This window comes from Buteo buteo, chromosome 27, assembly GCF_964188355.1.
Source record: "Buteo buteo chromosome 27, bButBut1.hap1.1, whole genome shotgun sequence".
In the NCBI taxonomy this organism is placed as follows: domain Eukaryota; kingdom Metazoa; phylum Chordata; class Aves; order Accipitriformes; family Accipitridae; genus Buteo; species Buteo buteo.
Window position 1 is genome coordinate 2,378,698 of NC_134197.1, and position 26,215 is coordinate 2,404,912.

Consider the following 26,215-nt stretch of genomic DNA (forward strand, 5'->3'; position numbering starts at 1 on the left):
TGCCAGTAAAAACAAAGACAGGAGGTGACACTCAGGAAACGCATGGTGTGGAGAGGGACCAGTTGCTTTTTGATTTGTGCTTTGTTTATGCTTTATGAATCTCAAAATGTATCCCAGAACATAAACCTTTGTCACTTAAACAGCAGCCTAGTTGGTACATTGGCAACTCCCTGTTTTTTTTAATATTAATTTTGATATTTACTGTTTGTAATCTTATTATGGGGGAATCTGGCTTCTTTCCAGGCTAAAACAAGGTCTTGTAAGTGAGAGTCCATGTCTCACTCTTCAGCTTGTCTTCCCTGATTATAGGTTAGCAAAGGAAAACGTAAAGCCTGACAAGTGCATTCAATACATACAGCAGTGACTTGCTGGGTGACGTATCATTACTTTGGGGATGTACCATTAACACATGGACAGTCATTTCAGCAGCCAGCCAACAAAGACCACCACCAGCAAAACACTAAATACAGCTTACAAGTTTTGTATTATTTCATGCCTTCAGTTCAGTAGTTGCAGACACCTACAAACAAGCAAACTACTATACAAAAAAAAAAAAAAATTAAAAAAAAAAAGAACTGGAAGTCCCTTCTCAAAAGACCTTGTGGTTTCAGGAGACATCCTAGGAAGCCTGGACAAGCAGTTGGGCACATGGATGGGGAGGGAATAGGTACAAAGTTGATAGCTGCTCAGCACTTTTGGGGCATAGGACTTGCTACAGCAATTTTCTTAAGAAGTAGAAGCTCTGGCCTGCTTGTCTCAGCTGCATGGAGACATGAGCACAAGAACACAAAGGTAATGGCTACAGGGCTTCAGTAGCATTGTAAAGTTATTTTGAAGATGGTCAAGAACCACTGGCCCAGCTTTGAATATAAAACATGGATGTAAAGCAAACAAGCTGAGATCCAACGGCAAGTTAGCAGTGGAAGCCAGCTGGGATTTCCACCCGCCAGCTCCTGCATGTTGTCCTGAGGTTTCTGTCCTCCAAATAAGATGGCTTCATTTCAAAGCCCAGGGTGTTCCACCAATCCAACTCCATCACCAACTTGATGCTGGGATGCTCCTCATGGGAAGCTTAACCAGGACCCCGAGAGCATCGTGGCTTTGTCCAAGCGGGCTCTGCACCTCGTCCGTAGGGCAGCTCCTTCCCCAGGCAGCATCAGCAGAGGACTTGGGGGGAACACTTCCACTTAATTGAGGTTCTCAAACGAGTCAGGCCTGAATGAAGGCATGTAGCCCTTTAATGCAGGTCTAATTACATTAAAACAAAATGCTTTCGTGAACATGGAGAAAGGCTGGGGAGAGAATCAGACAAGCTATAAATTAAAGCAGAGGATATGAATACCATGCAAGCTGCAGTGTTAGGGTTAACGTGGGTCTGGAAACAGTTTAGAGAAAACCTGGTGTGGCTAGGGGCCAGCTCCGAGTTTAGTTGCTTTGGGCTAATCGTTTCCTTCAGGCAGGCTACTCTAGCACACTAATAGGTTTTAATAAAAACTTCCAATTGGGCCAGTAAACCCCTCATTAAGCTGTTTTTAAAGCATGAATTTAAGAGCGGCGAGGGTAAAAGGTCACAAGGAGTATTTAATTCACAACGGCTGGCAAAAGGTGCTGTTGTGATTGAAAACACCAGAGTTCAAGTGTCCAGGGCCACATAAACATCCGACTCTGTCACTAGACCTGGTTAAGTGACAGCTTGAAAAATAGATTTAATAAGACAGAGAGAAAAGTTTCCCACTCTTACACAAGAAATAGGTACAGCAGATCACAATACTAGCCAGGAACAGGAACAGTCAGTAAGCAGTCCCGTCCCTCCCATCTTGGCACAGGGGGAGGATGAATAAATAGCAGCCTATGGCCATCTGGGTGTTCAACCCCGCAGCGATTCCCAGGGGCTTGCTGAGACGCTCGCGCCGCGGCTCCATGGTCTCCTGCTGCGAACAGAACAAAGTTCTCCGGGAACAACACGGACCAACCCATCCTCCGCGTCCGGCTGCCACTCTCTCTCCCACATGCCGTCTGTACAGCGAGCTACAGGAGTAACAAGTGCCACCGGGTGCTAGCATGATACTTACGTGCTGCCATGCGAAAAAGCAAACCTCTGCCAGTGAATTCTCTTGCACTCAGGCAACCTCATACCCACCACGCAGATGCTGCAGATGGGCCTGCAGGAATCAATGGGTTAGCTCTGGGCACAGTTCAACCCAGACACATCCCCATCTCAGTACACTTTTAAGCTAAGCTTTGGACCTGCACTAGTGAAGTTTGACCTCAGTCATTTCAACTTACTCTCACGTTCTTCCGTAACTGTGGCACTGCTCACTAGTATAGTGCAACTAATATGAAAACGTCACTCCTTCCCTGGAAACATGCACTCACAAAGGAGAAACATCTCAATCTTGTACAGCAAAAGCCAGAACCCCAGCTGTGCACTCTAACATTTAATTTTATGTCAATGCACATCTAAAATTCAAGATCCCTGAAGACCTTTTAAAAGAAAATCCTCCTTGGAACAATTTGCATTGAAGTAAAGAGTGAGGATTTAAAAAGTAATGGAGAATTACATACGCTCGGCTCTCAACTTTTTATTCTACTTCTAATCAAAACACACTTCATCTTAAATTCTGAAGATAATAGATGCAATATAAAATTTGGGGACAGGCATGGTTATGAACTAAATTATTTGCTTATTCCATGTTTACAGATAATGGAAAAAACCTAGGAGTTTAATTCAACCTTCAGTGATTGTCTTCTCTCCATACCAAAATTAACAAGAAAGTTTACTGTAAGAGGAAAAAAAAGCTCTTACTTTTAAAATATGCTTCTAATTCTAGCCATACAGTTGGCCCGCAAAGAGTGCAGAAGCAAGGCGCTCTGGAACGATCCCCAAGGAAACATTTGCTTTGGCTCCAAATAGGACACTTTTGTGCATCAAGAGTCAAATAAGATCAGCTGCTTCTCAATCCGTTCTGTTTAATGATCCCATTGATTGCCAAAAGGTAAACAGACGCATTTCTGTCTTTTCTGCGTGTTCCTTGCTGGGAATCCAGATTGCTGCTCCGAGAGGTATCCGACAGCCACGGAGGTGACGATGTGGAGTCAGAATCTCCCCGGACAGTTACATCATTTTCCCACATCACACCTGGATTTTTAGTCTACAGAGAGATGTGGCTGTTCATTACAACTCATGTGATCTTTGCAGCTTTTCTGCAGCTCTTCTTAGCTCCCCACTGGTATCTCATTTGACCAGTATCTCGGGACAGACTTAGGGCCATCAAACTGTCTTCTGAATATCTGGGGCTACTTAACACAATAATAGGGCAGAAGAAAGAGGACAAGAAAACCTGTAAATGAGCATAATTTCTTTCAAAGCCTCTGTTAGAACAGAAATAATAAATCACTATATTAAATCAGGCTTCCACTGGAAAAAACCCATCCTTGGGGGTATCTCAGACAGAAGCATCATCAGGAACTACTGCTCTAGGAGAGCGCACCCTTGCCCAGAAAGGGTCTGAAACAGCAAAGCTGTCAACACCACAAATCTGTTGAAGCAGCTTTGGTCTCATTCTAAGCCAGGAGAAAAGATGTCCTTAATTTTAAAGAAGGATAAAATAACAAGTTGACCTTGCTGGTTCCTTCTAGTCCCAGCATCGCAGCTACATCCTTCAGAGAGAGGGAGACCTGCCATTTCTGGAGCTGAGTCAGGACCAAAGGTGCTGAGCCAGGACCAAAGGTGCCGAGCAAGGCCAGCTGGCTCACGGTGGCACACATAGGTCAGAGACGGCCATGGAGGAAAGCCCTTGGTACAGCAAAGCTCAAGGAGGAGATTTAGGCTGAGGACGAAGTTGCCACAAAAGCTCAGCTCTCCAGGAGCAGCCTGGCCGCTGGCCCCGGAGCTGTGCTCCACCGAGGACAGGCAGCACATCCATCCCTGAGACTCCCGGCAGCCTCAGGTCAGCTAGGAAGAACCAAAGTAATCCAGCGTAGTCCGGCCAACGAGCATTCCCACCAGAGTACAGTCCACACTCAACAACCAGAGCACTGCACTGCCAAAAGCAGGGCAGAAAAGGGACCATCAAGCCGGGCGCTCCCGTCCCCTGGCCGGGAGCCTCGCACGCCTGAGCTGTGCCTATCCACGGGGAGGGACCCGATGGAAGACCGCCATGCGCTCACCGAAACACGCCACGCTACATCTACAGCCAAATCTATACCCGAATAACAATAAATAAAGCCAAGAAGTTATTACAGCTCGGCTAATTTCAGAACAGCCCTAACCCCCAAGCTGAAGCCCGCTCCAGGATTTGCATTGCGGAGCACCTCTTCACCTTTCAAAGATAAATAGTCCAACACGGCCGGTGCTTTGCACTGTGAAAGCCCTTGCACGGCTGTTTCGCAGTTCATTCCCTGAAGTGAGGAGTGTTTTTAATAACTGTTACCTGACAGGAGTAAGAGCAAAGAGCAAAACCTGTGGCAATACCAGTTGATCCCATTTGGCCTAACAGCTTGTTGTTATTTCCAGACTCTGGAGTTCTTTAAAATTCATAGGGACAGCCTGCAATTTTAATAGAGGCTACCAAAATCCATCCTAAGATGTATCAAAAAAAGCACACTTCCTGGAGGGGAATAGGAAACAGTCAGCATTTACAAAGATCTCTCCAGGAATTTTTTTTTTTTAAGATCTTGCTTTGAAGTAGATGCTACCAAAGAATAAGGCTTCCAGAGCTCAGCAATATTTAATGTACTTCTACAGCAATGGATGACAATGTTGTTGTTTCAGCTATATTATAACAAAAATATTGTGGTTTTCCTGTATTCTAACAAAAGTAACTCAAGATTTACATCTCATTCATCTTACTCAGAAGTAGCCCTTAAGCCAAAAACAAGGAATGGAGAGACCCTACTGCGTACAAAGGACTTCAGTAATCCTCATAGGGTGGTTATCCAGTTGGGACATAAAGAAAGGCCAAAGAAAGATAAAACACCACTTGCAAAAAGCAGTTTTTCTACAACTACCAGTGAGAGTGGAAAAAACAGACAGAAGATGAGTAACCTGAATTAAAACTAAGATGGGTGTCCTCACTAAACCCAACAAAAGTCTGGATTTGTATTGTAAAGTCCAGCTGATTAAAATACCCACATCCAATGACAAAACCACACAGGAGTGGAAACAATTCTCCATACTGGTCTGCTTTTCCACTTGGTGAAACACCATCTCAGTGATCCCACATACATTAAACAGTTCGTTTACTTACAACTGATTAAAATGATCAATTAGTAAACACGTAGACAGATGCAATTCCCTGAAGGACAAGGGGGAGGCACGCTCGGTCATTTCTTTTGCAAGCCTCCCTAATATACAGACACAAATGAACTTTGTCTATTCTTGTGCCTTATATTAGAATAACCAAATTTCTATTTGTGACTGGCTAGTGACAACTTGGCAACATGAATCCCCTTTTCATCCACACAAATGATGCAGCACCCTTCTCCACCCACCCATCCAAGAGCATGAGCAGATGGCTGAAGGGATGAGAAGACACGACCAAATAGGCTGTTTTAAGACATTATGCCATGGCAGTCCTTCCCAGAACATCAGAAGTACAGTAGCAGTTTTCCTAACACTTCCACAGAGAGGAATGTTTTCTACCGGGATTTCTAACTTTCCATTTAGACTCCGGCTGTGGGTTAGAGTACTTAATGCTGAAAAAAACCCAACCTGTACAAAGCACGAATCAACCTTCCAGATCTCCAAAGGAGTAATATCTGCACCACACACCAGTGCGAAAGCAGATGATACGAGTGAGAAGTTTTTGATGTTCAAACAATTCACCCAGTGGAAAAGGAACTGGAATTTAGGAGGAACACGTTCCCTCCCAGGGGATGTCCTTCAGACCTCACTTTGCTTGGTTGCCTCAGGCTTATTTAACTATTCACCTTTAATGTCACCCTCCAAATGTTGCTGTTGGTACTTACACAACCCTTCCACCAAGTCTCCTTCAATCTCAATTTACAGAATTTACACCAGTTTTCCTTTCCTTAAGGGCATACAGGCAGAAAGAAATTCAGTGAAAGGCAGAGGAGAGAGACAATCGTAACTTAAAAGTTTGACAGAGAGAGATATAGAAAGCAAGCTAGAGTAATGTAAAAGCTACATACCCACAAATGCACCAATAAATTATAACTGCAGATTTTTTCTCATTTTTATTCACTTACCAAAGGAATACCTGCAAAACAAAATGAAGAAAAAGCAAAAAAATTAAAATCTTGGTTGATCGATTGTAGAAACCTATGTCTCATATTAGCTTTATTTCAAACTTTACACATTTTGAGTTTCAAAACACATAGTATAGAAACATGCCTGAACCATGTAGCATGCAACTCAAAGGCACTAGATGGTAAATTGTTGCTACCTGGAAATGCAGGAGGAGAAAATTCCCTTGTTTCTGGACAAATTAAGCTGTTATTTAGCACTCCAAGCAACTGGCCACCCTTCTTCCCATAAATATGCTAAAGCAGCATACCCAGAAGAGACGGCACAGTCCCAAATCACAACAGATACTGGGCTTTACAAAGGGCTGCTCCTCACCTTCCCTCTGACTTGAGAAACTCCTCTGAGCGAACAACCTACTTGATAGTGCAGCTTAACCAGGCTCCACTGCAAGATTATTCATTTAGGTTTCCAAAGCATGCTAAGCACTTCCCAGGCAGAAGGCAACAACTGAAGTTGTTAAAAACACAAAGCTTAATGCATACTTCTGCACTGAGGAAGTCCACACTGCTGAAAAGCAAGAAGTTACTTCTTCCTAGTGAACTACTCATCAGGTTTTTTTCTGTTTTGAACACAGAAAAGTCTAGCACCATGCCATCTGCTAGCTGACTGCTGTGTACTAGATGCTCACCAATCCTCAGCGTCTCAGGAAAAGTGATACACACTTACTGTATCATTTTCATGTGAATTTTTGCCCCAATCTGACGCATCATTTAACTGGCTTTTTTAACTGGTCTTCTCACGGAAATTACCTTTAGCCTTAGCTACAACATAGTGATTTTCTGTAAGATTACCAGTTCCGATTAAAAATAAATTGCAAAGGTTAACAAGTTTTAAGATGCTGTTCTTCAACAGACAGCTTGTGTTTACTCCCATTATGGCTTCAATCCCACATCAGGGCTTTATTATTTGTATCTGCAGCATATTGCATTACGCTAACCAAAAAAACCCCACCAGAACCCCAAAACAAAAAAATACCCCAGGCTTTTAAAGATTTTCAGAAAGATTTGCTCTTAGTGAAAATGTCCTGAATATATGTGCAAATTTTATACTCATACACACGTAGTTCGAATAGTTCTACAATCCTTCAATCTAAATATTTTACTACATATTTAACAACAATTTCATACAGGGCTACTGACGTATAGAGAGCAGTAACTTTAAAATGCACAACAAGTTTTAATTTTCTTAATAAAAGTGGTTCTTTATAAAGATATCTGTCATTAAGGGCAACCTAACTTTGCTATTCTCCACCACAGTTGTGGTGCAGTTAAACATAAACTTGTACGAATTATTCTTATTTCTTGGCAGAAGTTAAGAACCCCCTGAGGCTCATTTAAAACACACACACACAGAGACACACACAAAATGAGGAATTAATAAAATATTGTATTCTTCTGAACCACATTAAGTTTTCTGACGTGTGTCTGTTGCTGATTACATCAATCTAGGCTCCATAACTTGTCATGTGATGACAGGCAAACACTTGTGAATTTATTTCTCTGAAGAAGCCTGCGATACAAATGCCAAGGAAACCAAACCAAATGGCCCACTCCAAATACATAAAAGCAGCAGGGCTTCTTGCAGGGATTTTTTTTTTTTTTATAGGTACAAACAGACAGGTACCCAATTCCTGCAGACTTCAGGTTGTAGTTTGGAACCTAATTACCATTTTTCCTTTTCAAGGTCTTCTTCCTTGCTTATACAGAGTAAACAGAAATGTTTATTAAAAAAATTTTTTTTTTTTTTCCTGCTGCCTGCCTTGGCATTTGAAACATCACCAACAGATAATGACAAGTAAAAAACATGGATTTGATTTTGCGGGTTTGGGGTTTTTTGGCAAATTTGAACAGAGTAACTTTTGATCTGCATATTGTCAAAACCAGAAATTTTGCAAATTCAAAGTATATTCCATTCAGATTTTCTAAATGAAATTAAAATGTGATGTCATTTCTGTTTTCTGGTTGGAAAAACAATGTAATTAGCTATGACTTGTCATTAGAGGCAAACTTCATGTCACACTTACAAAGACTGTAAGTATCAGCTGGGAATCATAAACAACATCAAATATTTGGGTTAAATTGTTTTCACCACATTGTCATGCTGATTAATTCTAGCTCAAGTATATTCCTGGAAAGCAAAAACTGATAGCAAAACATAGTTTAAACTACATTAAACTACATCACTCCTGATGAAAATACTTCCTGCTGTCAGTGCCCGTGGCAGAGGCAGCATGGAGCTCATCTGGGTTTGAAGACAACGGCTCTGCAAGAGCTTCCCATGGCTCCAAACCACGCGCGGGCACCACTGTCCAAATGAACAGGGAGCTCCCAAATCAACCCAGCAGAAAACACCGCCTTTTCTGTATAACATCTTTTTTTTTCTGCATGCAAAGCATGCGGGATGATGGTTTCTATTTACTCAAGGAGGAGGAAAAGCAGATCGGCCAGGCTTGCCCAACAAATTTACATACCTTCTCCGCTCACCTACCCCATAGCTACACAGATTATTTAATGCATGAGTTCTCTGGGACAGGGACTCCTCTTATAAGTCTGTAAAGCATGACAAAACTCTAAAGAGTGTCTATTAAAAAATACTACTAGAACACAGACTGGAACTCTTATCTTTACATCTATTGATGCTTACTAGGAAAATACATCTGTATTTATAATCCAAAACAAGACAAAAAACAGTCCTACCCACCCTTCACATCCCAGCAGTGCCCAACACCACAAGATCCTTCCAACTAAACTGATTTCCACATGCAGGATAATTCCCTGCTGCATCCCTAATCTGCAGCTGGTGTTAACAGCTTCTCTCACTGTTCTCCATGGAGAACATCCTCTACAGAAAGTGAACCCAGATGTCAACTTTCATCTCCATTATGAATTTCCCTTATTCTCTGGGCTGTATAACTTGGGATGGGGGAAAAGGTATTTGGATAATACAGACACGTTTTCTATTCTTCATCAGGATACAGCTCCAAAATTTGCTCTAATGAGGTTTCCACAGCATGTTTCCACAATGGAAACCAGGCAGAAGCTACACCGTGAGGTATCCTTTCCTTGTGAAGGATAGAAATGTGACACATTAACTGCCCCGGTCCTCCCTCTGGTACCCAGCCAGGGAGAGGTGGAAGGAGGGAACCATCCTCCCAGGAGATACCAGCAGCCTCAGACCGCAGCGGGCAATCAAATGGACACACAGCTGGCAGAGGGAAGAGCTTCCTTCCAAAATTTCAGTAACAGGGAAAGCTGGATGAGCCGCCTGCCATAAATCCAGGCATTGCATTACGGGAGAAAAGAAGGGCTAAGCCATGGAAGTATAGAAAATGTGGAAAATCCACCTGCCCCAAGGCAGGACTGACTGTGTGAGAATCACCTCTGACGGATGCCTGTCTAAGCAGTGATGGAGACTCCACTTCCCCCTCCAGATATTCAAAGTGTTCCTCTATATGTACATTTAGAAGGCTTTTCCTTATGTTTCACCTGTATCTTCCTTTCCACCATGTAAACCAACAGCTTCTTGTCTTATCCACGTGGAGACAGAGAACACAGAGAACAGCTAATTTCCATCCTCTCTGCTGCTTTCATGCAGTTGAAGATCTTTGTCTCCTTTCCCAGTTTTCCTTTCTCTCAACTAATCAAACTCAGCTCCTTCAGCTTTTCACCACAACAGGACACTTTCTTCCCCGCCGCCGAGGCTTGTGCCTCTTCTCGGCCCAGCATGGGGCCGTAGCCACTTCCAGCGCAATGTGACAACCAGACACGAGATGCTGGCTGACACCTCCGCAGCTCCAAGAAGTGGAAAACCTCATCCACTGCTGTCTTGCACATGACACTCCTAAAAGTTACTGGTTTACGTGCCTGAAAGCTTGTTTGGTGAACCACAATATACCAACCAAATTAAAGCTGTAAACACTTCAGGATGAAAAACCCCAACTTTTCAATGTATATATACATACAGTACCTGGCACCTGGGGATCCACTTCTTCAGCACACTGCCTCAAAACAAAGAAGCCAGTTGGCAAACATCACTTGCAAGAGACCGAGAGTCCATCAAAATGAGATGACAGAATTAGTCTAGTGCACCATTAATTTCAGAACATCATTAACTTAAAAGTGTGGGGGTAAGAAACATTTTTGACAGCTGGTTTCAGTTGCTGCCAAGCCTTTAGTATTGCACAGCGGTCGTGGGGGGAGGAAATAAGCTAGAATGGTAGTAAATGAAACCACTCGTCTGGTTTCTGGATTCACTTTATTGTGGTCACAGATCTCTGAAAACTGGGATTCTGCGCTCTGTAATTACAAGATCCACATTTAAATGGAAGGAACAGGGATAACATAAAAAAAAAAAAAAGCGCTCGAAGATGAGGGTTGCTCCTTGGTTTGCACATGGTGCTGGGAAAGGTGCCTGAGCAGAGATGGAGTCAACCGGCGGACGAGGGACGGGATGGGATGGCCGCCCTCCTGGAGCCACGCCGGGTGCTCGCACCCATGCCCCATCCCGTGCAGCCACGACGCGGTCGGGCACTGCCGCACGGCTCTCCCCGCGGCCGGGCAAGCGGCAGCTCCCAGGCGGCAAGCCATCAAAGCACCGCTTTATTTTCCCCTTGCAAGGCAGGGAACCAGGCTTGGTTAAGAGACCAAACGTGAATTACCCAACTAAGCCCTGGCACTCGCCAACTGTTCTGTCCATGCTTATTTCCAAAGCTAAAACTTATTCCAAGCCCTGGCTTACGCGACTGCAGAATTTGCCAAACTCAAGTGAAGTCTCCTTTGGTTAAATCCTTCCAGTGCCAAAACCAGATACCAAAACGGCAGCCTCGGGAACCCTACTCTGAGCTGCTCCTTAAGCCAGACGATGAGTCCAAGCCAGGAAAGGTGAGAATGGGAGCTGGCAGCAGAAAGACGACCACAGCAGCACTGCAGCTCCTCTGCCCGTCTTCATCCCGCCGGAGCCGCACCAGGCTGCCTGACCTGCGAAATCGCTGCATTTCCTTCCTAGGCAAGAACAAACTCGAAAAGCATGTGCACAGCAAGTGGAAACAGACACTGATGGAAAATAAAGGGGTCAGCATCAGCCTGAACACGTTCAAGGCCTAGAACAAGAGGTCAGTCCCACTGCGGTGTTTTGGTGTGCGCGCATGCACGGGGGAGGCAGAACAAAATGAGTGCTCCAATCCTGCTTTTTCAGGACCAGCAGCAGAAAGGTTTTGCATTTCTGCTGCCATCATGCTGGCAGGTAAAATCCCAGGAAAACTGCATTTCAGTAATTCCATTCCTTGATGGAAAAAAAAAAAGGGCAATTTAATTGCATTAATTAATCTCTCTCCGAAGGTTGGTCCCCCACCGCCAACCATTCTGCAGACTGAGTGCAATTCCCCATTAAATGAAGAAGCCTGCAGCAAGGCTATGGGTTTCAGTGAAAGCTCGGTGATTTCTTCTACACTAAGTTCATAAAGACATGAGTTATTCTAGTGCAAGTTTCCACCAACTTTCTACCCCAGACCCCCCAAGAGAACTTGCTTGTTTTTGCAGTTGCTCGCCTCCCCTTCTCCAGGACAGAGCTCCTGTTTACCCAGACAGACCTGGAACATTTCTCCTGTAACACAGCTCAGCCCTGCAAATAACTCTGGTTGTGCAGTAGCCCCAGCCTAGTGATGAGCCAGCACCACTGGTAGCAAACACTGTTCTCAAGAATAAATTTCTGGATTAAGACCCTTAGGGAAGTTAGTAAACACAGATCCCACCATGGCTTGGACCCTTCCCTAACCCGTGATTGCTTTTCAGCTGTACCAATCACTGTATTAACATTCTTTCCAACCACAGCTGCTGGAGAAGTTAGATGAGTTAAACAACATGAACGTGTGCTGGACCAGACTGGGTGCATGAAGCTATTTGGCAAGTTACAGTTTAAAAAAAAAAAAAGAAAAAAAGAAAAAACATTATTCATTCTTTTCCTAAGTCTTTCAGCTGTGGAATCAATACCCAAGCCTACATACTGGATACAGCTGGCAATTAGATGTGCCAGATAATAAGCAATTAAAAAATATTTGTCTCAGTCTCTGGCAAAGCCCTGTGGTACATCAGACACTGCATAACCATGCCACTAACCACATAATCTTCTGATAATTTCTTTGCTCTCATTTTCTCATCGGCTGTGATTTGCAGAAGTGATTGGAATCTAGAAACAGTTTGTGCAAAGGAAACAGTGGGGTGTTATTAACTGTTCATAGAGTATACACAGCTCCCTGTGCCACGGCTTCACCCCATATCCCATTCCAATTGCCACTGATGTTTTAACATGGTCTTCTCATGAAATCAAGTTAGGGGCAGGGAAAGCAGGAAGGAGGTGAAAGAATATTGCTACGTGACTTTTGCCGACATTTGCTGTGCTATCAAAGCATTATGCTCTACAACGTTAAGTCATTTTGTCAGGCTTTCTGCAAAGCAAAGTAGCAGACTCGCAGCACTGCTTTTCTATGCTTTCCTAATACTACATACAGGTAACATTTAGACAGAAGCGATTACTGGGATTAACATGATGAAAAGTTATGAACAAGGACTCAGAGGGCAATTCCACAATGTACATTCAACAGACAGAGCACACATTAGGGCAGAAGGATCTGGCTGGCAGTGGGATGCTCATGGGAGCAGCACCAGTCAGCACCCGAACACCCACTGTGGTACAGACGTAACACTACAGCCCCTGCACACACCTTAAGGGGACCCTCAGCACAGTACTGTCTTCTGCTGTAGACAAAGACATGATCTCTTCTGCATATGGTGAATTAATTTTTATAGACCTCTGGCTATCTTACAGTAGATTTAAATAAAATAATAATAAAAAAATCCTCCAAAGGTGCTATTACTAAGTGAAGCAAAGCCAGTAATTACAATAAGTCAAAACAATGCGTGCAACCAATCAATGTAGAATATTTAAATTCCTCTTTAGTTTCCCTCTTTTTAAACCAACTAAAACCTACAAGCATTCACATTATTCAGATGACATTAATCTTAAGAGGCACTACTTGCTACAAAATCAATAGCTTCAGCAGTAATGCTGCAATTTCCATGCTGCAGCTGCTCAAGAAACCCCGGCACACCATTTTACCAAAGCCTCTTCTCTTGTTTTTCATATCATGTTTCAACGGCAACTTAGACTTGCCACGGGTCAGTTCTTCTCCAGGAATATATTCACGGAAGCAGGCACCGACCAGGCCTGGTGCAGCCTGAGACCCCACCGAAGCATCCCTTGACAGCCCTTAAAGCTTTTGGCAGCTCTTCTTCTACTGACAGCTCATGCAGATCTTCTCAAATTTATAACATAGCTGGACCTGGCTTCTTCATCAGGTTCATCACTGCCTGCCTTTTCAGTCCACTCAACTCTCACAGACTAATGCATGGTTTTTGGAGTAGATGTGCGCAGGAGCACACTCAAACCTCCTTGGACATCCTATGGCAACTGTGTTCTTTGCTCCAACTTATCCCTCAAAAAAGGCCAAGTTAAATTAACGGCACACAACCCACTGCCACCTGCATTTAACTCAACTGCCTCAACCAAGACAAGTAACCTCACACTGCAGAGCACACATTTACGGATCTCGGGGACTAGGGAAGGCCAGCCAGCCACCGCATCCACCTCCTCCTTCCCAGCCATGCTGAATGCCAGGCGAGGAGATGGCAAGGGACTGGCCCCTCTCAAGAACTGCTGCTAAACCAAAAGCCAGCCTAGAGCAGGGAGGGGAAACCTTACACATGCTGGGAGGGGAAACGCTAAATGATTCATTTCTGACATCAGCCATGATTAAATTTTAATCTCTCAAACAAAAATATGGTTCTCATTAGCCTCATTAGTTCCCAGTTGTACTGCAAGGCAACAGTGTCACATGGTATTAATCTTTGTTTTCATTAATATGTCATATCAACTGCTCACAGCATTCTTTGAAACCGATACGCTCCCTCTCTTCTGTGCGAGTAGGAAGTGCCAAAAAGCAGCTTCCTCGACAGGAAGGATGACCCCCTGAGATCCTTCAACTTTTGGTTTACGTTTCTAGAGATAATCTTTTCTTTCTGGGGAAAGAGGGAGGGGAGCTCGGAGTAAAAGGGATGCGAGGCTGCAATCCACAATAACAAAGAAATTCCTGAGGTTTATTGCCAAGGCCAGGGCCAGATAAAGGAATAAGATATTCTAAGTTTTCTTGTTGTTGTTGTCATTGGGATATTTTGGAGAGCTGGAAAAATAAAACCAGGTTGCAAAAAGGGTTCTTTGCAAGTGGGTTATTTGCAAAGCCCCTAGCAAACTTCAAATAACTCCAATTTAGCATATGCATCAAGGTGATATTTGTTAATGTGATTCATCTAAAATCCTAGCCACTTTTTTTTAATACACAAAATTGTACACTGGATTCAGGCACAACATTAATTTTTGCTTGCACTTCAAACTTTAATATCGGTAAAGCTGATATCAATTAAGTCTCACAGTCCCTCAGTACAAGCAGGGAATTACTTCCAGACAGGCAGATAAAGCAGGATATAGACTGATGGAAAGACCTTGCCCCGGTCACACAGTTAAGTACAGCCCGACACATTCATTCCTGCCTGTACAATGAGGTCTCGGAGAACTTCCCAAGTGAACCAAGTGTACTGATGAAACCCAGGACACACAAGTTCCTATTCCCTACTTGCACAGCTCCTGATCTTTCAGTGTTTGCTTGCTCGGGGGCAGTCAAAAAAGTCTTACCGAATTACCCATGCTACTTAATAAAACGTGCATTAGCTCAAATGCACCCGTGTGGATACGTTCATTCACCCTTGATCTGGCTCTGGTCTACTGGAAGCTCAAAGGGTGATTCTTCCATCTGTATTTTGCATGTCAGACTAGGACTCTTCCAGTCATAAAATGAGTACCCCCGTAAGTGCTGTGCCCTCGTCATAAGAGGGTCACAAACGAGTACACTTAAAAATGTGAATGATGTTTTGCCAAATCCAGCCCACAATTCGCACACTGGCTGTTTTACAAGCTGGAATAAGAAACTCGGAAGAGATCTGCTTCTAACCTTTACTGGATAGGATGACACTAGACAAAAATCCAAGTGCTTTAGAGTGAAAAACCAAAGCTGTAGAATATAAAAGGAAAGAAAGTGGGGAAGAGGTCCATTTAACGGCTACTAATGCCCTCCTGGAGAGTGAAAACACAGCCCTGAACATCTCATCAGCCCCCTAGCATTTAATGGAGTTCAGCCTGAACCAGTCACCAGTTCATCTGCTAGCACACAGAAGACTGTGATTAAAGTCCTGCATAGGTCAAGTGGTTTTTAATGAGATATATAAACCACAAAACCTTCATGACATACAAGTCTTTCTTCTTTCTCTGTTGCAAATGAACTTCTGAGGATGGTAATTTAATTGCAATTAAATTACATGCCTCAGAGACATGCTTTCATGACCTGCAGTATACCTGTCCCTCCAATAAGTCCGTAATAATAAAGTTAAAATCTATTAATATTATGTTCAATCAGCTAAATACAAAAAAACACCAGGCATTTTGGGCCAGAAAGACAGAGGCACGTCCTCTCCTCCGTGCTCCAGAAAAGCGTTGCAGCATCTGCAACTTCTTGGAAACCACCTGGGCGTGCGGGCTTCGAAGGGCACGTGAGCAGAGCTCGAACGGCACTCGCCCACAATCTCTGGGGTTGTACAGTGGTGAAGCACTGTTCAGTTTCATATTCCTTGCAGAAAAAAAAAAGGTATGCTGCTTAGTCTTATTTTACCCTAAATACCTGTTAGCAGTAGCTCCACCAACATTTTCCACAAGGGAAGAACACACTGAAAAGAACGCTGTAGCCACCTCATGCTATAACGTTTTATTTATTGGCTTGTTTAACCTATTCCCTTGAGCTCTTGTAACTCTACCAGAATCTTAGTCATGAAAGAAAAAAAGGCAATAGGATTTAAAAAACCACAATTCTAGCTTTTGTATCAAGTGTCTTACAAACTGTACTCTCTAACAGTGGGCAACATGCTTTGTAAAATGAAACAACACAAAAACCAAGGGAAAGGAAGGGTTTTTCAGATGATATTTGAAAATGCTGGGGGTGGGGAGTGGGGTGGGGGATTCAGCAAGGAAACAACAGAAGAAGAAACAGGAGATCAGTGGCAAAGTAGTTTAAAAGTTTGTTTATATAAGAAAATATAATAGCTCCCTGGAGACACCTTACTGTGGGATAAAAGTGATTTTATTCCAGAATTACGAATTCACTTTAGAAATGTATTAGTTATTCTGGTACAAAAATGATTTAACTTCTGCCGGAACGCCTCTCCTGGAGAGCTTGTCCTGACAAAGGACCTCTACTGCCCATGGTCCATCTCTGCAGACATATGCCCCAGCAGAAACCATAGGGAATAAAACCACAAACAGAGGTTTCATGAGGTCACCTGCAACAAGCATTTTTACTTTTAAAAAAACGGGGCAGCTTTTCGCATTCTTGTTTAAATGTACAACAATCCATTATATCAATATTCAGGAGGGAGGAAGCGGGCAGAAAGGCAAAGCCGTTCGTGTTGGACCTGTGGAGCTGCACTGGTCTTCCAGTGACTGAACCTAGACAAGCAGGACTTGCAGTCTGCAAAATGGACGCTGAAGTGTGGGGAATTCCCACAAAATCTTTGTAGGCATCTTCAGCTTCATTAAATAGCCTCTATTATACTCAAACTGGGACACTTTCTACTATTATTATTTTACTGAAATTAGGCATAGTCTGCAGAAATTACAAGAAAAATCAAGGCTAAAATTAACATAATGATTAAGGACTTCACCCAGCCTATGGGTCAGACATTATATATTCTTTCACACTGGCAGATTTTCAGATTCTTGACAGTCTCCTCCTACTTCAAAAAGAAAAATTAAAAATGGCAGAGGGGGAAAAAAATCCAGTATTTTAAGGCAGACGCACTGAGCTCATGATGCAAGTGGAACACCAATATACGCACGCCTCATGATCCAGAGAACACATCCAGGTTTAGTCTGAGCAGCCCCTGAATACCACAGCTGTTTTGGGAACAGAGTGCCCAGAATTACAAAGCCTCCTGGTGCATTCCACTTCCAAATTTGGCAAAGGCAATCTTGGCCCCGCACTTCACAGGTACCAAAATTAATATGCTGTTCTCTGAAAGCTAGCTTAGTTTTGAGAACCACCGAAGTGCATCCTATTTCAGACAGTTCACGCGTGCTTTGGCAGAGCCAACAGTAAACTGGCAGAGTCAAGAATTCAGGACCAGGACAACATCCTGGCCCCAGTTCTCAGGATTTTAGGTTGCCAAAGTAATCCTTATCCCGCAAAATCCATTACAAACAGCTCACATCAGCCTGTTCCAGGAGCAGCTTTCTTGAGGGTTATAACACCCTCAAAGACCTTTAGCTGGTCCCTTGCCATGCTGTCACAGCAGGCTCAGCTGTCCCCAGGCACACTGTATTCCCCAGCTCACAGGTGGAGGTCGGCAGTACCGGGGCAGGCAGGCAACATGTCCTGCCCTTCAAAGGAGACGGTTTGCTCTTCTAAAGCTTCCTCTGACTCTGAGCCCAAGCCAGCTGGACAGCAGTTGAAAGACTCACTCCTTCAGCAGCACCCGGTATCTGGATACTCCAGCCCAAAACAAATAGAAACATTTAAAATTAAAATAGAAAAAGAAAAGGCGATAAAAGGAATAAATTGTTCCTCACTGGCCTAAAGAAGAGAGCTCTATTCCCCCTTATCACTCCATATCTTCCTTGAACTGGCTTCCTAGGCAACTAATGCAAAGGATTTTGCTGGATCGGGTCAGCCCACAGGTCCATGTCCAGCCCAGCAGTGCCAGCTCGCAGGAGTCCACGCCTGCCAGCTGAAGAGGAACACTAAGAAAGACCGTACAATAACTATAAAGCAATGTGGCCACAGGAGGAATTTCTTCCTCGTTTCAGATGCCTCTTTGCTGAGCTATCTCGTAACTCTAATCAGGAATGCCTGACAACACTGTCCTTTCCCCCTTTATAAGAAGTCACTGTGGTCTTCAACAGATGCTTTGGAGAACAATCAGAACTCATCAAACTCTCTCAATCTGCCCAAATTTGAGAGTAAGACAAAGTTAATGGACCATCTAACCCCACCTACAAACCACTGTGAAAAGGGAGTTTTAAGCCTTCATTTTAAGGCCAGTGCTGCCACCCAAGATCAGCAGCAGATTTCATGAGATTTCAGGTACTCTCAGCTCATCCCTCATGCCACCGCAATTCCCTAAAGGACAATGAGAAACTAGTTAATCCCCACTTTGCTCTTTCCCCATGTTTACTTGCACTATAAGCACCTAGCCACCCAGCGTCCCCTTCTCCAGGAACTGAATGTCACACTGTATGCACAATAATAATATGGTTTTGACCACCCAGTGACCCATTTCAGAAGATCTAATGAAAAATGTAACCACAGCTGAATGAACTGTACTGCTGGGTTCCTTTGATTCTTTTCCCTCACCCCTTTACAAGAAGAACCTAATTTCCTGTTTAATATATTCAATGCCATAATTAAGAAGAGATGAAGTCGAGGCAATGCCTCCTATCCCCCCTCTTTTCAATCTCTCTCACACCCCTTCCCCAGAAGAACCTGACCCATTCCCTTGGTGTGCTATTGCTGAATACCAGGAGTCACCTGCCTGCTCCAGAGTAACTTTTAAACTCCAAATCCAAAGTAGCAAAGGAGGAAAAAACACAGCCTTATCTCAAATATCAAGAGTCAATTCCTTTCAACCACAGCATCCACAAAAGGCAAACTCTGGGCTCCGCTTGCATTCCTGCTGGCCAGCTCATTGTCTTCAGAGCTGCAGAGACCTAATGCTTGGCTGTGAGCTTTCAACCCCCCCTCAAGAAGAAGCATTTGGACATGGTCTGCTGGACACTGGTTGTGGTTCAGTGCAGCAACGGAAAAAGTCTCCCCTCTCTATCCCCTACCTTTCGCGTCTCCCTTAAAGACTTGAAAGATGACAAAACAGCCACACATTCAACAGCCACAACTGGATTTCTTTTGGCAAAAAACTCGAGAGTTCTGCAGAACTGTCACCCCCCCAGCACTGGCAGAGAAGACATCACACTTCTGCCTTCAGTCTGCCTGCACTAGGAAAAGCAGCTGGGAGCAGAGGACCAGCACAGAACGGGACTGCCCAACGAGACATGGAGAACACGTTCCAGCTAGCTTTTTTTTTTTTAAATCAAAACTGTAACAACATTATAGCACCACTATAGCCACAGCACCAGTACACTGAGCACTCCAGAGTGCCTTGTGGGCACTAAAGAAAGCCTGACATGCTAATGTCTTAGTAAGACCACTACTTCAGGAGCAAGCCAGATCAAACCTTCAGCCTCAGGAATCACTGCAGGTGCAGCTTTCAGCCACAAAACCTTTGCAGCTTAGGGGAGAGGTTGTCAGGGTTCCCCTCCCTCCCCCCAAACAGAAACACAAAGAGAAAGAAGTCAAGGAACACATCCAGATTTTGCTGCTACAATGACACAGTCTCCTGTATCTGTGGAAATGAGAGCAGGATGATGCTTGAATTCTTGCCCTGTAACATAAAACATCTAGAAAAATAGACAAGCGATTTTGGAATAACTTGGAAATGGGCAATGGAAAACTATCCACCAAGTTATTTGTCAAATTTTGTGGCTTGCTTTCACAGTCTTAAGTTCATGCTGAGTTAAGAGCTTAGAGAATAGAGCTTTTCAGAAAACTGAAGCTGTTATCCTTCACCCACTTGCATACCATCTGGAGTAGGATAGGAATGAATGGGACAGGACAAGACGCAGGGCTGCCCAAGCACATGCAAATCCTTAAAATTAAATTAACTGAGCCCATCTATAGGGAAGGTGTCCTGTCATGTGTCGTAGAGCACAGATTTAGGATTTAGGAGGAACATCCCAGTGACACAGCTGTATCATGTCCACAGCTTGGGCACCTCTTCATGGCATAGCCTTTTACATCCCCAAATCTACCACATCACCTTTGCTACAGGCAGAGTGGTACTTGAAGAGGTGAACTAATGAAATTTGGATTTCTGAGGGCCCATCCTCTTTTAACCAATGTATTTGGGGCCTTAACAAGCGCGAGGACCATGTAAAGCCTTTCCTTTTGCACCACAGCCTTTCCCTGCAGCAAGGCAATATGCGGACGGTCACTATTTCTCCTTTACTTTTTCCCCACAGGCTTTATGTACTTATCTTAAGTGTTCCAGCTCTCTTCTGGATAGAACTGAAAATTGAGAAATCATCCCTTGCAACAGCCATAAGGGAAAGTACTCCACAGCAGGGACAACACGTAACACGGCACGTTATGCAGCCAATTTGCCTCTCACAGAGGACAAGGGGAATTAGGGCAGATATCCCAGGTAAGAGAGAGAACAGGGGCAGGCCCATAATTCATTTCTGTCAAATGCTTTCCTTATCTCACATTCCTACATTGCTCCTTACCAGATTACCAACCTCAAATGGTAATAGAAAGTCAATGTGTACAATGAACAGCAAGAGATTACAGAGAAAAACAGGGCAGAGAGACTGTTAACCTACCAGATCTGTCCGACATTGACCAACGAGAGGTAGAGAACCCACAGGACAGACATGAGGACCATGTTTGCACATCCAGTTATCAATACGAAGGCTGAAGTTGCGAGGCCAAGCAGGGAGAGGCAGTCCAAGGTGCTGTCCATGTCTGACCAGTCCAGAAACCAGATGATTGTTGGTGCATAGCTCAGAGCATCCAGGTTTATCTTCCCTTTGAAATACTTTTTGACATTCTGCAGGTACAGTTTACAAGGGAGCAGCCCCTTCTCTCCTATTAGCTGCTTGTTTTGATGATATGCCACCAGAAAGGCCACAACTAGAGGAAAACAAGGAGGGGAAAAAAACCCAAACAGTATTAGAAATCATCCAGGCTGAAGTACATATCTTGAGTCCAGAGTTACAGAAGTATATTCATGCCTCGGGAAGGAATTCATTCACATGTCCTCATCTCCATTAAAATACAACACAGTCATTTCTATTAACCACAATGCAGAAGGCAGAGGAATTCTATAAATACTGTCTCTGCCTTCACACCAGGAAACGGCACAGAGTCTGTTTTGAGATAATTTTCTCCTCAACAGCTGTAAGGGACATGCCACTTGCTTCAGGCAAACTCAGCAATGCACTTCTGGGAAAAGCTCCCTGTAACTGAGCGACCTGACCCAATGTAGAAACAGTAGGCTCAGCCCAGCGCCATTAGACTCTGCGTGACCTTAGGTTAGTCACATACCCTATTCATCACCTAATGCAGATGAGGAAAACAGTTTAATTGCACTGCAGCGTATGAGTGAAAGTAATGCATTAATTTCAAGACTTTCAGACAGAATTGCCTTTCTACAACAAGCATTTGGAAAGGAGACACCGAGAAACCCTCAGTTCACGCACAGATAGCGGGGAGCACAGCTGAAGCAGCCAGCAGAGCACACACAACTCCCTTCAGCTCTGCAGCAGCAAAGACACAGCTGTACTTTCTGACCCTTCCTATTTCAGTTTCACAAAACATTTTGCAGTGTAAATAGACAACAGCTCCAGCATGGGTTTTGTTGTTGATGGTGATTTACAATGTCTGCTGTTCCCAGTACAAACAGCCCAGGGCAGACTGATAGCAGATTGCGCCTGCAAGGTTATGCTTTGACTTTAGAGGACAACGTATCTCCACTTTTACGTAACACTATCTGTGCATCTGTCAAGTACTGGATTATTTCCTTCTATTGAAAACACTTAATATTTCAAAATATTGTTAATGAGACAGCTTAAACTCATACACACCATTCAAGAGGCATCCAAAGGACACCTTAATTCTTTTGGCAGTGTAACAGTTAATGGTTATACATTGCAATTGCAGAATACAGTAGTTATGCTATGGGTTGACCTTCTGAATCCTCTCACATCCTGGTAGGTTGGAAATACAAAGTCTTAATATTTTCCTGTCCTCTAAATTGCTACTTTTTACATGTCACTACAGCTCTCTCATTTATAGTGTCTATGCTCTTGCACCGGACAATCTTAGAACAGCCAGATGCTTTTTTTAACAGCACATAAGCAATTTAATTACAGATCATAGACCTAGAATTTGATGTTCTACAGAGAAAGTTGGTCAGCTTCTAGGGATTATCTCATATTTTAGGAATCTCCTCCAGTTACCAATTTGCAGTTTGTAACTGCAGTAATCTCCATTTCTCAGAAAAAAATGATGAAGGCCAACATTTCCTGATTAGGCTCCATACATTTTGCTCCCAGCAGCTAACTTACCCATCTTTCAAACATTACCCAAACACCAGCCACGTCACATGCAGCAATACCAGAGGTCTTGCAAAAGGCCGATTTGTTCTTAGTTAATGATCAAATCTGTTTCCCTCCTTATCTGAATACTGTCATTCTGCAAACAAGAATTCTGGTGTCCATCTGGCTGGTGTCTCTCACTGGGAATGCTGGTGGAAAGTCTATGTGAAACTATACCCCGAGTTCAGGCCTGGATTCCCATTTCTTTGAAGTTTGACTAGCAACCCAAAGTCTGCAGCCCCAGGGAATAAAAATAAATGTCCCATTGCCCCCAGACACACACAAAGGTCTCCAGTGGATTTCAGTTAATCCACTTAGCCCTTACTCCATCTCTTTGCACATGGCGTGTATTTTGTTCTCATTTGAAAAAGCACTAAAACTCACAATCCAATGCATATCTGAGGTCACTGGGAGGGTTCCCATTGATTTCAACAGATCCTGAATCACAGCGCTAACACAATAAAGTTGGGGGTTTAATTGGTTGTGTCTCTTTCCCTCCGTCTTTTATACCCAGTGAAGGACTTTACAAACTGATAAAAGACACATAGAATATTTTACTCAATTATGGACAGGGAAGGACAAGAGAAAAACTGATCACAACATTAAAGAATCAGTTTTGGACCCCAAATTAAGTGTTTTGTATTTTAGAGTATTCATATTTTTCTACCAACACTCGGTTCGACACAACTGTGTAATCAGAAAGCCTGACACATGAAACCAGCAGAAATATAATGCTTCTGAGCCTCAAACAACTTAATATCTTAATTTTTGGTTTTAAAAAAAAATAAAGACCAACTCTGCTTTAGAACTCCATGGCTTGATTTCCCTTGATTAGCACTGCAATTTGCTGCACAGTTTTCCTAAAGTGCTAATCAAATTCACCTCTAAATGCTACAGAAATTGCTGCCCCAACCCATAACTGCTAAGCAGCTTTTTTTCTAAAAAAGTCTAAATTAGACCCCTGCACAGTATGCAAGATAAACAAGGAAAGGGTAAATTAGGAAAAACAAACTATAGCAATTGCAGAAAAGTACACATTGTATGTACAAAATACTGTACAGCCTTTTTAAGTCTGAAAGCAGCAAAGACTGCATTATAGGTTGGCATGAACTGCACATCTAAAGATTGCCCAGTTTGGGCTCCAAAGTGGTTTTCTCCCAGAGCACCAATTTCTCACAAGACGCTGCGCTGCTGATATTTCGCACGTTACCATTTCACGACTAAATCCCATCGGCAACGGCCCTAATTTGGTGAAGAACTCACCTAATACCCAACACAAATCCTGACCGTTCCAACCTACGCTTCGATCCATCACTCTCCCAAGCCATCGGGGCCCACGTCCGGCGAGCGCCGTTTATTGCTCACACGTGTGCAGCGTTTCCTAGATGTGCTGCTCCGTCCTGGATCCAGCTCCCTCTCCTGGACACTCCCCAAGCTGAGCCGCTGTCTCACACCACTCCGTGCTCCCTCTCCACTAATCTCCAGCATCTTTTGGAGCAAATTTGAAGGGCGCATCCCTTAGGCAGCACCCGTTTCTCAAACCCCACCGCCAAATCATCTAGACCTACTCTCCCAGGGCGCCAGCTAAGTCTTCAAGAGGCATCAACCTGTAGGCAGCGGTTCCCGTGTTACCGGACACATGTAATAGTTGAAACTAAAGACAGATACTGCAAAGGGTTTCAGCAACACAGGAGATGCACGCATCCGGGGGAAAAAAGGGAAGTTACTTATCAGCTTGTCATTCCTTCCTCTCCCGGAACCCCCCTCAAGAAACCGTATCCTTAAATTGACTGTAACACAGACCCTGCTCCCTTCTCTCTTCCTTTGATCTTGGCTTAGTCGGGGCGGGGGGGGCAGAAAGTCCATTTTGCCCCCAAAGCCTGTGCTTTTTTCCCTCTTCCTTAACCTCTATTCTGAAACCTCTTTCCCTTTAGCCTTGTATTTGGGGATTTTCCACTCTCCATCTTCCCTCTCCCTCCAGGTAAACATGGTCAAACAAGTGTGCTTCCACCTGGGGCACTGGCTGGCATGCTCACTGCAATGCCAGGGCATGGGGCGAGGTTAATCGCTTCTCGTGTTTGTCCTGTAGCTTCTTCCTGGCAAGAGGGTGGCAGAGCAGTTCTATTACATGAACTAGAATTCAGCAGTTAGTAAGTCAACTGATGCTGGGGGGACCCACCTACGCAGCATGCTGGTTTTAACCATGCCATGGGGTCCAAGGCACGGATTGAGTCTGCTCGAGCCACGGCACTGCATCCACCTCAGCCTCTCCAAACACCCTGTAAAGCTGTGCTCTTGGCTGTCTGCAAGGCTCATGCCAGCCCAGGGATGTTCTGATCTTCAACAGCAAAGAGAGAAGGGTCTTACCCAAAGGGATGCTGAAATGGCAAAAAAGAGTCTGAGCGGGCAGCCGCTGAGCACCGCTGTTAGCCAGGCAAGTGGGCAGCATCTCAGTCACCAACAGAGCTGCAAAGCTCTGCATCCCGCTCGGGAGAATCTGCCTTCCTCCTCAGCAAACCCAGCTCCTGGATTTGCAAACTTCGGGCCATGCATTCATCAGCATCTCCTGTCAGTTCAGGATTTGTTTCTTCCATCAAGAGCAGCAAACACTTGCATTCATATGCACCAGGCAGCTTGCCTCCACCAGCTCCCAAGCTGCCTCCAGCTCAGGCACGTACTGCACTGAGGAGTCCACAGCAGATTCCCTCAGGATGGAGCAAGCTGAGGCAGGGCTTGGTCCAGAGTCACCCACTCCCTCCAGCCCCTTTAGCAGGCCAAATTCCTCAGAGTGACTCTCACTGTCTTGTTTCAACTTACAAAATGAGAGCATAGCTGGGAAGGGTGCCTTTTCAGAGTTCAGAAAACATTTTGCCAACCAGGATGCAGAAGCTGATGTTTGCCCACAGCTATCCTTTCCGGCATCACAGTTGGGAATGATGTGAGGCCATGGCTGGGCTCCTAATCCAGGGACATCCCCTGCAGACTGCCAGCACAGCTCTGCCCACCTCCAAGTCTCCGGACCCAGCATGAAACCCCATCACCTTGTCCATCACCCCCATGGCTGCTCACTGCCTGGACTTTTTAACAATACTTTCTGGATTTGGGCATCTTCAGCCCAGGCCAGTCTCTTCTGTTCCACCTGAAGCACTTTGCCATTCTTCAGACTATTGCGGATTGAAAAAACAGCCTCAGTGACTCCCATGCTCCCTCCCACTCAGGAGGCAGACGGAGCCTTTGACAGCTCACATGGGAGCACGCTCCTCTACCTGCTGCGAGCTGATCTTTACATAAGTAATACATGTAAATTGTCATCAACTGCTAATAGACCTTCACTACTTAGTCTCACCTCAGAAGGTGCTTTACTGTACTTTTCCATTAACTTCCTCCCCTCCACCTTCTCCTTCCCCTCCCAGCCTCCTCTCTCCCTCCAAACTGAAGGGGTTCCTTGTTCAAACCCACATGCTACTAATAAACACAACCCAAGCATGCAACACAAGAGTCACCCATCTGAAATGATTTGGTCTATCCATGTTGCCCTGTCACCTCAGTTCCTTTCCCCTGGTCCAGGCTCAGCCTGTCATGGTAGGA

At 44.2% G+C, this 26,215-nt stretch overlaps 1 protein-coding gene across 2 annotated transcripts in view; it reads right to left on the reverse strand.

Annotated features, from left to right (window-relative positions):
- Window positions 1-26,215, reverse strand: part of LMF1 (lipase maturation factor 1) — a 204,128-nt gene that overhangs the window by 172,367 nt on the left and 5,546 nt on the right. Inside the window, exons 2-3 of one of the 2 annotated variants that reach the window (XM_075058540.1) lie at window positions 20,852-21,161; window positions 6,211-6,221 (exon numbers count right to left, since the gene is read on the reverse strand). In XM_075058540.1, the coding sequence (XP_074914641.1) occupies window positions 6,211-6,221; window positions 20,852-21,161 (321 nt within the window). Of the gene's footprint in view, window positions 1-6,210; window positions 6,222-20,851; window positions 21,162-26,215 lie in introns of those variants that run through there. The other variant, XM_075058539.1, reaches the window with a different exon arrangement.